The sequence below is a fragment of the Anomaloglossus baeobatrachus genome, chromosome 10, assembly GCF_048569485.1.
Source record: "Anomaloglossus baeobatrachus isolate aAnoBae1 chromosome 10, aAnoBae1.hap1, whole genome shotgun sequence".
NCBI classification, from domain to species: Eukaryota; Metazoa; Chordata; class Amphibia; order Anura; family Aromobatidae; genus Anomaloglossus; species Anomaloglossus baeobatrachus.
In genome coordinates this window covers 18,730,679-18,741,922 of record NC_134362.1, presented here as the reverse complement: position 1 = coordinate 18,741,922, position 11,244 = coordinate 18,730,679, and the positions used below count along the sequence as shown (strand labels likewise).

General features: G+C 48.1%; 1 protein-coding gene across 1 annotated transcript; it reads right to left on the bottom strand.

Moving 5' to 3' along the window:
- Positions 1 to 8,239: 8,239 nt before the first annotated feature.
- On the bottom strand, positions 8,240 to 10,456 carry FJX1 (four-jointed box kinase 1). Its single transcript, XM_075326644.1, has one exon. The coding sequence runs from the start codon at positions 9,988 to 9,990 to the stop codon at positions 8,791 to 8,793; it is 1,200 nt and encodes a 399-aa protein (XP_075182759.1). The 5' UTR covers positions 9,991 to 10,456; the 3' UTR covers positions 8,240 to 8,790.
- Between the last annotated feature and the right edge of the window lie 788 nt (positions 10,457 to 11,244).

Genomic DNA, 11,244 nt, shown 5'->3' with positions numbered 1-11,244 from the left:
GCTGATCACCCGGCGGCCGGCTACTGGGAGCGATCAGCTGATCACCTGGCGGATGGCTACTGGGAGCGATCAGCTGATCACCCGGCGGCCGGCTACTGGGAGCGATCAGCTGATCACCCGGCGGCCGGCTACTGGGAGCGATCAGCTGATCACCCGGCGGCCGGCTACTGGGAGCGATCAGCTGATCACCCGGCGGCCGGCTACTGGGAGCGATCAGCTGATCACCCGGCGGCCGGCTACTGGGAGCGATCAGCTGATCGTTTACAATAGTCTGCCGCTGGTAAAACTGTAAAAAAAAAAAATCAAAACGAATTGCGTTGTTTTGCAGCATCCGTTGCATCCGTTGTGCCACTATATGCAACACATCCGTTGCATCTGTTACACAACGCAATGCAACGGATACCGTTCAACGCAAGTGTGAAAGTACCCTTTGCCAGATCCGTTGGATCAGGAAAACAAAGGATTGTGCCTGAATGCAGAAAACTGATGTGTGAAAGTAGCCTTACTCCAAAAATTGGACTTAATTTTCTCAGAAATCCAGCCCGTCTCCCCTAGAAAGGCCACATTTACTGTACTTTTTGCATTTCATGTACTTTTTGCATCGCTTAACTACTGTAAGGGTTAAGAAGTGCTGAGTAGTAGGAAAGCCCCGGGCAGAAGAGGCTGCGCTCGCTGCTCCTCCGCTCCAAGATCCGCTCTCTATGCACTTTCCAAGCACATTAACCACTGACGAGCAGATGACATGGCTCACACGACGTCTGTGACCACAGCCCGCTCCATAAATCATCCCCTATAACCCGCTCCCGAGGTGCCCATGTGATGGACAGCTATGTCCAGGCGGCCCGGGGGTCAGCAGCACTTTAATTCCAGCATTGCATCTGCCCCATTTATCACAGACGTCCAACCATGTAACCATCAGTACCATTGGGGAACACAACAATCCACCCCGGCCCCGGCCCACCTCACTGGTGTTTTTACGTCTCCGCCACTAGACCTCGATATCAATCAGACCAAGGAGATAAAATATTCAGTTGCGTTCCGCAAGGTTTCACGGCCCAAGCCTGTATTCCACACACAGCAGCCACGAATAGAGGTGAAACTTCAAGAATCCGCCAAGAAAATTCGAGATATCTGCAGAAAAGGCAAGAATGGCGCCCAAGGGGCAACACCGCTCGTGTGCCGGGAACGGAGGTTTTTCGAGGGATCTTCATTGGGATAATGTTTGTATGAATGTCTCTTTTGCTCCGAGGATTCTGGTCATCTGGAAAGTCTTACGGGGATATGACCCTCTCTATTCACTACTCATTCTGGTCCCCTCTATGGTCCCTAGGGGGCGGTATAAGGAACAGTGAGACATTTTCTTATTGGGTTAGACGAGCGAACATTTTGCAAAATTGTCAACTCCCTTCCCCATTCAATTCAAACAAAGGCATTATTGACTATGGGGAGGCAGCGAGAAAGCTCCTTTTGGATAATGAGAACATAAAATATTTGCTCCATCCAAAGGCATCATGGGTAGTGCTTTATTTGGACTCGTGAAGTTTTGGCTGTAGCCATGCCTTTTTACTAAAGCCACTCACTGTTAGGATAGCAAAGGACTGGGGACTCCTATGCTATCTCTCACGCTAGGGGACCAAAAGCTATCCCTATTCGCAGGGTTACTACTGATGGTGGAGATGCCTGAGCCCCGTTCCTGGCAATGCTCCTTACCAGTACTGCACTGATAACCCCCTACGTCCAGGGAAGGACGGGGCAGGAGTGTGACAGAAGACAGATAAAGACAGACAAGGGAAAACCAAAACTCTGGCACACTGCGCACACACACACACACACACACACCACACACACACACACACACACACACACACACACACACCACACACCACACACACACACACACCACACACACACACACACACACACACACACACACACACACACACACACACACACCACACACACACACCACACACCACACACACACACCACACACACACACACCACACACACACACACACACCACACCACACACACCACACACACACACACACACCACACACACACACACACACACACCACACACACACACACCACACACACACACCACACACACACATACACACACACGAATAGACAATTAGACTCAGGAGAAAAGCAAGAGCAGGAGGGTAGCAATAAAAGGGCATTAAGGGTTAACTCCACAACTGCATGTTGCAATAAGTATCACACCAGATAGTCAGATTGCAACACCTCCCCAGACTAGCTAAGATCAACTATAGGAGGCCTACATGGAAGGATCCAGCCAGCATGTATAGGAGGGGAGCAGATGTGATTGTCTCACCCACAACATGTAATCAAAGGAGACTGACAGGCAGACTAGCAGAGATTAACTCCTGCTAGCCTGCCTGTGAATCACCACTGAGCAGGTCGACACCCGTGTAGATCACAGACATCAGAGGAGTTGTCAGGTGGAGAGTCAGAATCTGTAATCTGAACAGAACCTGATGCTGCCATGACAGTCTCTAAAAATCTATGTGTGACGCTCACTCTTTACCTTTACATACCCCTCTTCCACAGCTCCTCCAATAAATGAAGAAACCTCCCAAAAATAACTGGCGGTATGAGGCCGGTTTGGTGTGAATGCATTAGAACATCTAAAAAGAATAATAAAATAATAATAAAAAAAAATATTCATGTTAAAAAAAAAAATCACAATTTGTAGTTACAGCTCCCGCATACAGATCTGTGTGTCGCCTTAAGAGCATGCACTATGCATCACAAGCTAGGGCAGTACCCAAGATGCAAATTGAGGGGGTGAAATGGTGCACTCAGATAATGGCCACGCCATGGATGCAGCAAAGCCCCCTCATTTGCATATGGATTAAACATTACTCTCACAAGCACTGGACCAGTAACAGGTACACTGCTACTGTGTTTCCCCCAAAATATAAGCCCTATCCTGACAATAATGCCTAGCAGGGAATTTCTGCCTTTTCAGAGTACACTTAAAATAAAATCCCTACCCCGAAAATAAGCTTTAGCAGAAATTTTCGGCTTTTTTGGAGTACGCTTAAAATATAAGCTCTACCCCGAAAATAAGCCCTGGCAGGAATTTTCAACTTTTTTGGAGTATGCTTAAAATAAAAGCCCTACCCCGAAAATAAGCCCTAGCAGGAGTTTTCGGCTTTTCCGGGGTACGCTTAAAATATAAGCCCTATCCCGAAAATAAGCCCTGGCAGGAATTTTTAGCATTTTTGGAGTATGCTTAAAGTATACACCATAGCCCGAAAATAAGCCCTAGCAGGAATTTTTGTTTTTTTCGGGGTACACTTAAAATATAAGCCCTACCCCAAAAATAAGTCCTAGTTGGAATTTTCGGCTTTTTTGGAGCATGCTTAAAATAAAAGCCCTACCCCAAAAATAAGCCCTAGCAGGAATTTTTGGCTTTTTTTGCAGTATGCTCAAAATATAAACTCTACCCCAAAAATAAGCCCTAGCAGGAATTTTTGGCTTTTTTGGAGCATGCTTAAAGTATAAGCTCTAACCCAAAAATAAGCCCTAGCTGGAATTTTTGGCTTTTTTGGAGTATGCTTAAAGTATAAACCCTACCCCGAATATAAGCCCTAGCAGCAATTTTTGTTTTTTTGGTGTATGCTTAAAGTATAAGCTCTACCCCAAAAATAAGCCCTAGCAGGAATTTTTGACTTTTTTGGAGTATGCTTAAAATATAAGCCCTACCCCGAAAATAAGCCCTAGCAGGAATTTTTGGCTTTTTTGGAGTACACTTAAAATATAAGCTCTACCCCAAAAATAAGCCCTAGCTGGAATTTTTGGCTTTTTTGGAGTATGCTTAAAGTGTAAACCCTACCCCGAAAATAAGCCCTAGTTGTGGTTCAATTAGGAAGTGTCCATGCAGATAAAAAAATGCGGGGGGCGTCTGCCTTCTTTTGGGGGTAAACTTACCCCAACCCGTATTTCCCCAAAAATAAGCCCTAGTGCATTTTTCGGGCTAAAAAATAATATAACAGTGTCTTATTTTTAGGTAGAATGATTATGGGTGAAGTTGTAGTTAGTGAGAAGGCATTTGGGGGGTGGCAGACTCCCTTTAAGTTGTAGAAGCACATTTTGGGTGCAGTTTGGACGCGGTATAAACACCCCCCCTTTACACGGCCTGTACAAATTGCAAATGTGTCTATATTAAAAGATACAAGTGATACAATGTATCCAGCCCTGGTTCAGTATCCATCGCTCGCTGTCACATCACTTATCTCCGGATTACTCAGGATACAACGCGGCGTCAGCGCTAGAACTTACCGCTAAATATTTGTCACCATCTGCCGTCCCCGTTTATAGACCGCGCGAATCGCAGAACATTACACATCCGGAGCTGTTATCTTGGACCGGCGCTCGCCCCATCTGTTGGAAATTCTGTTGACTTATCATTCGATGAACATACGCCGCGCCGGCCGCATTATAATATTCAGTCCATCTTCATTATCCGCAGGTTATACGTTTACAGAACACATCTCACTATATGGCGTTATTAATGGGGAGTCATTAGGCGCTTTTGTCCTGAGCGGAGGCGCGAGGCTTTCTGTGGAGGTCCATAGTGACTAATATACTGCTATGCTGGACATCAGCCCGGGTCACTTAGTGGTAGCCAGGGGCCTCCAGCCTGTGGCCAGGGGCATAGGTATGGCGGGTACAGAAGCCACTGGCGGACACAGACAATAGGGGGCCCCTCTGCAAGAACAATATATGGGCCCTTTGCAGCCCAAGAGCTCATCATAATGTCCAATTCCACCTGCTTTGGAGGTAGAAATGGGCCCCTGACCTCTTGGGCCCCTGTGCGGCCACACAAATAATATGTCCGCCCTTGCCCAGGTCCAGGTCCCCAAGTTGCTAAAAAGCCCCAGCCACCTACTAGCTAGAATGCATTATATATTTTACTGCCGGATAGTCTGGACATACTGGGAGTTGTAGTTCCACGATGGATTGTTGGGGTATCTGCCCAATTTTATATACTCTACAAGTTAATTTGGGATTTAAGAAATGCCGTAACCTGAAGCTCATGGGCCCCAATGCAAAAGCTCCAACGGGCCCCTATTATTGCAAATCTTTAATGTCATTGGTCTTTATAGTTGGATGAAAGTGCCTTTTCGAGCCCCCAGACTCTAGGGCCCAGGTGCGATTACAACCCCTGCACCTGTTGTGCTTACGCCCATTGATTAAAGGGTCATTCCCAAAGTATAGGATAGGGGATAACTAGCTGATCACCGAGGGTCGGACCACTGGGACTCCCAACAATCCCAAAACTGGGGGTTCTGCAGCCCCATCTTGAATAGATCAGAGATGCACATGCTCGACCGCGGAAATATATTAGCACTGTACTCAGCTTTCTCCGCAGTCCCATAGACAATGAATGGCGAAAAGGTCGAGCATGCGCATCTCAGATCCATTCAAGATGGCGCTCTGCAGATATCCATCCTCGGGATTCCCAACAATCCCAAGACTGGGGGTTCTGCAGCCCCATCTTGAATAGATCGGAGATGCACATGCTCGACCTCGGAGATATATTAGCGCTGTACTCCGCTTTCTCCGGCTGTCCCATAGACAATAAATGGTGCAAAGGTCGAGCATGCGCATCTCAAATCCATTCAAGATGGCGCTCTGCAGATATCCATCCTCAGGATTCTCAACAATCCCAAGACTGGGGGTTCTGCAGCCCCATCTTGAATAGATTGGAGATGCTCATGCTCGACTGTGGAAATATAATAGCGCAGAGGTCGAGCATGCGCATCTCCAATCCATTCCAAGATGGGGCTCTGCAGATATGGATTCTAGAGCCCCATTCTTGAGATCATTGGGGGTTTCAGCAGTGGAGCCCCCAAGGTCAATGACTTATTTGCTATCCTACGGGTGGGGGAAAATCTTATTTTGGAAATAACCCTTTAATAGAAGACTCAGTACTGGGTGGCTCAGTGGTTAACACTGTACGGTGGCTCAGTGGTTAGCACGGCATGCTCAGTGGTTAGCACTGCAGTCTTGCAGCGCTGGGGTCCTGGGCTCAAATCCCCCCAAGGACACCATCTGCAAGGAGTTTGTATGTTCTCCCCGTGTTATCGTGGTTTTCCTCCCACACTCTAAAAACCTGCAGATAGGGACTTTAGATTATGAGCCCCAATGGGGACAATATGTAAAGCGCTGTGGAATTAATAGCGCTATATAAATGAATAAATATTACTATTACTCTCCTGTATAAGTGGCTTTGGAAGACTCCACACATCAGAGCCCATTGATTTCCATGGGAGCGGTGGTGCGATGCCTCATTTCCCCTGCGGGGGCGCTGCAGGGGTATCACACCAGTGTTTCCAGCTGACCGCCGGCCCCCACTCTGCGAGATACAATAAGACAAGTCCCGCTATATATTTGCACACATTAATGTATAATTGCACAATATCCCACGGCAATAAAAGGTTCACTTTCTTCCCCAGAGCTGTAATCCGGCTGCTGCAGGTCAACGGCGCGGACTCTGCAAAGTAAAGGTCATTGCTCAAAAACCAATCAGTCTTTTCATTTTTTTTGTGTCTGATAAGCTTAAACTTTATAAATGTGTCAGGATTTCGGGTGGATTAGGAGCAAACTCTCTGGCGGTCTGGACTGAATACAAGAAGTTCTGAGACGGAGGCGGAGGCGGAGGCGGTGGGCACCGGGGTGGGGGGAGGCTGGTTTTGAAAATGCGGGGCTTTGATGTGGAAAATCCCTGCCGGAGCGGTGGCCGACTTCTGTATGATCAGATGGCATAAAATGAATTATTGTATAGAGACGGGCGGACGTAGGCCCACCAGGACCACCCTCCAGTACATTATGGAGACGGACCGGTGTAGGCCCACCTGGATCAGCCTCCAGTGCATTATAGAGACGGACAGGCGTAGGCCCACCAGGACCACCCTCCAGTGCATTATAGAGATGGACAGGCGTAGGCCCACCAGGACCACCCTCCAGTGCATTATAGAGACGGACCGGCGTAGGCCCACCAGGACCACCCTCCAGTGCATTATAGAGATGGACAGGCGTAGGCCCACCAGGACCACCCTCCAGTGCATTATGGAGACGGACCGGCGTAGGCCCACCAGGACCACCCTCCAGTGCATTATAGAGACGGACAGGCGTAGGCCCACCAGGACCACCCTCCAATGCATTATAGAGACGGACCGGCGTAGGCCACCAGGACCACCCTCCAGTGCATTATAGAGACGGGCCGGCGTAGGCCACCAGGACCACCCTCCAGTGCATTCTGGAGACGGACCGGCGTAGGCCCACCAGGACAACCCTCCAGTGCATTATGGAGACGGGCTGGCGTAGGCCCACCAGGACCACCCTCCAGTGCATTATGGAGACAGACCAGCGTAGGCCCACCAGGTTCACCATCCAGTGCATTATGGAGACAGACAGGCGTAGGCTCACCAGGACCACCCTCCAGTGCATTATGGAGACAGACCGGTGTGGGCCCACCAGGACCACCCTCCAGTGCATTATGGAGACGGGCTGGCGTAAGCCCACCAGGACCACCCTCCAGTGCATTATGGAGACAGACCGGCATAGGCCCACCAGGACCACCCTCCAGTGCATTATGGAGACAGACCGGCGTAGGCCCACCAGGACCACCCTCCAGTGCATTATAGAGATGGACAGGCGTAAGCCCACCAGGACCACCCTCCAGTGCATTATAGAGACGGACAGGCGTAGGCCCACCAGGACCACCCTCCAATGCATTAAAGAGACGGACCGGCGTAGGCCACCAGGACCACCCTCCAGTGCATTATGGAGATGGACCGGCGTAGGCCCACCAGGACCACCCTCCAGTGCATTATTGCACCCATGAGTTACCTATAATCTGCATTCACACTGCATTTTTTTGTTCTAAAACTGTAGCAAAACGCAACGTGTGAACGCACCTTAACGGTTAACATCTGAACCTCATTAGACCCCAACAATCCTTTTTAACAGAGGAAATGAATATTATTAAATATCAAATGTTCATATAAAATGGAACTTTCAACTAAATCACAGATGTAGCAGAGCCGAGCCGATGTAAAATAATGCACCGTGTTCCCCTGCAGTCCACGGCTTATCACCGAGTGCCAAAACTAACCCTTTAACAAACTCAGCTCTGCTACATCTATATGGAAATACAGGTAATTTCTCAATGAAACAATAAAAAATAAACAGCAGCAGCTTCATAACAGAATTTATTTGGTCCCTGGTTTCTTCCACAGCTGTTTGGGGGATCACACCCGTTCCTGATCAATATTTCCGTTTCTGCCTATGCACAGCGCTCTCGGCCACCTAACGGGTGCCACACACCGAATACAAAAATTTCATTATTAATAACATTCAGAAGTACGTTGCTAAATACCTGGAGAGTAGCTGACATCATTGGTTAGCCGGCTGAAGGACAGCTATTGCTCTCTGTTATCAGTCTGAGTTAAATTTGGTGACAGCATCATAGACAATTGTGAATGATATTAGTAGCTTATCTATAGGTATTAGTCCCTGAAATGTTAGAAATATCATTTTTATCCCTGTGGCTAGAAAAGTGTCCTCCAACCGGTGGCTCTCCAGCTGGTGCACAACTACTCCCACCACGCGGAGCCGCCGGCTGGAGAGCACTGACCTCGAATCAGTAGTATAACCTACGCCCAAAGAGCCTTCCTCCACGTCTGCCCGGCAATGGCGCTAGTCCATGGCTGATGGGATCTGGCTGGTTAGATGCCAGCTCGCCCGCTATCAGCTGTACTTGCCTTGGCAGGTCTGTACATGTCTATAAATTACGCCCACCCTGTCCTGTAGGATTTGTGCCTCTTGCTCGGTGAGCGTGCCCAGATCCGCAGCCAATGGCTCCCTGGCCGCGTAGAGCGCGTGGAGCTCCTCCGCTGCTTTCCGCGACAAGTAGAGTTCCCGCAATCGCCGGACCACGCCCCTGCGGAACAGGCACACGGTGCCGAGGAGCTGCCCATTGTATTTGTCCCAAGTGTCCCGTAGGCGGTATCCATGGACCAATCCGGCCTCGTTATCCAGTAGCACAAGGGTCCCATCCGGGGTGCGGTGTAGATTGTTCGTCCCCCGCAGCATGACGCGTGGATCCCACTGGAGGCTGAAGAGGTTGCTCACCAGTCGGTCAAAGTTGGCAGTCAGATAGTCAAAGAGGATGAGGTCCCCCCATTGTGCCAGCTCCACCACACCGGCGTGACCCCAGCGGAGCTCCTCACGCAACGGGTGCAACTTGCCATCCTGAGCTCGAAGGGCCAAAGGTGGCAACACGGAACTCAGATTGTACAGCCAAGGGGTGATGGTGACCAACGACCCCGGCGTCCATCCGGTGCCCCCCAGTTCACCATGTACTTGTGCCCATTGAGAGCCACCTACTTTGGAAAGGATGCATGGCGGCACAGTGTGAAGTCCCAGGAGGCGAGAGAGGTAGAAGGAGAGGACCTCTCCCTGGATCTGCTCCGGGTTAATCCCATACCGTACACATGCCCGGCTGCCATCGGAGAGGGTCACCAGTCTGTTAGTGCTGCGCCCACAACCCTTCTCCATGGCCACGACGCTCGCCATCCGGGCAAACTCCTGCCAGTGTAAAGTGTACTCATCCGAGAAGCCCCGGGGCAGTGCCCTCTCCAGTGCCCGAGCCCAGAAGACCCCCTGCTCCAAAGCATTGAAGGGCTGCGAGTGGTTCCCGGCATGAGTGGTGCCCCCCGGGTGCACAATGGCTGTAGTATTATTTTCTGATGGGAGACCCTCAGTTGCCGGAGGCGTCTGCGGAGAAAGTGCGGGGAGGCGCAGAGCTCGGGGGGCTCTTTGTGGGAGAAATCCAGGGTGATCAGTCGGGTGGGAGTCTTTCCATGCCCAGAAGATACCCCCCACCAGGAGGAGGACTCCGGATATGATCAGTGCCACTGCCGCTTTCATCCTAGAAGAATACCCCATTCACCGAGCCTGGAACATCCACAGGGACCCTCAGGGTGCAGCGCAATCACTCGCTGGGTGCATCCCATTAATCTCTGTCCAGTTTCCTCCGGGCACATCCCAAGGGTTCGCTCCTTTTCTCCTTTGTGTGTTTGCCCAGCTGCTCGTGTCCTGGAGGAAAGTGCCGGAGACCCCACAGTGGGCACATTGCTGGCACAGGACTACTGCCATCCCATTGTGTCCTGTGCATGGCACATGCTGGGGGCTTTGTCTTCCGCTGATGAGACCCTCATGCCAACCAGGGTCTCCCAGTTCCTAGAAAGTTCTGATTACCTCCTTGTATTAAGCAGGAGACCAGGCGAACCCTGCGGAGAGGTGCGGGGAGCGCGTAGGGGAGCGTGGAGGGTGCAGGGGGCTCAGCCTGCAGCCCCTGTGCCGCTCTTATCTGCTATGAGAAGCATTAGGCTGTGCATCTTCCAGATGAAGAAGAGAATATTCCCACACCCTCCCCAGCCCACTCCTGACCCTGCAGCTCCTCCTCTTAAAGGGGCAGAGTCTTCCCAGGCGAAATCTGTCACAGCTTTTAAAGGATTCCAGATGCAAGAGGGATGGGATGGGATGGATGCTTTCTCTTCACAGCTTGAGCTGTTGCAACATTTAGGAATTAACTCCACATATGGCGGATCGTATGTCATGTAACCCCCTTGGGTAAAGATATTGCACTAAGGGATCCTTGTAGTCCAAAGGAAAATAATAATAATAATAATAATAATAATAATAATAATAATAATAATAATAATAATATTAATAATAATTCATTATAAAAAAATAAAATAAAAAAATGAAAAACAATGTAAATATAATAATAATTATAAAAAATAAAATAAAAAATAATGAAAATATAATAATAATAAATATAACAATAACATAATATAAAAATATTAATAACAATAATGATATAAAATAATACTAAAAATAAAATAATAATATTATTTAAAAAAATAAATAAAATAATAATAATAAAAATACTACTAATAAGTACAATAATAATATAATAGCAATAAAATAATATAATAATATAAAAAATAATAGTAAAAATAAAATAATGATATTAATAAAAAAATAAATAATAATATAAAAATAATAAAATAATAATAAAAACATATCATAATAATACTAATAAAAATACTACTAATAAGTACAATACAAAAATAATAATATAATAGCAATGAAATAATATAATAATATTAATAATATAAAAAATAATAGTAAAAA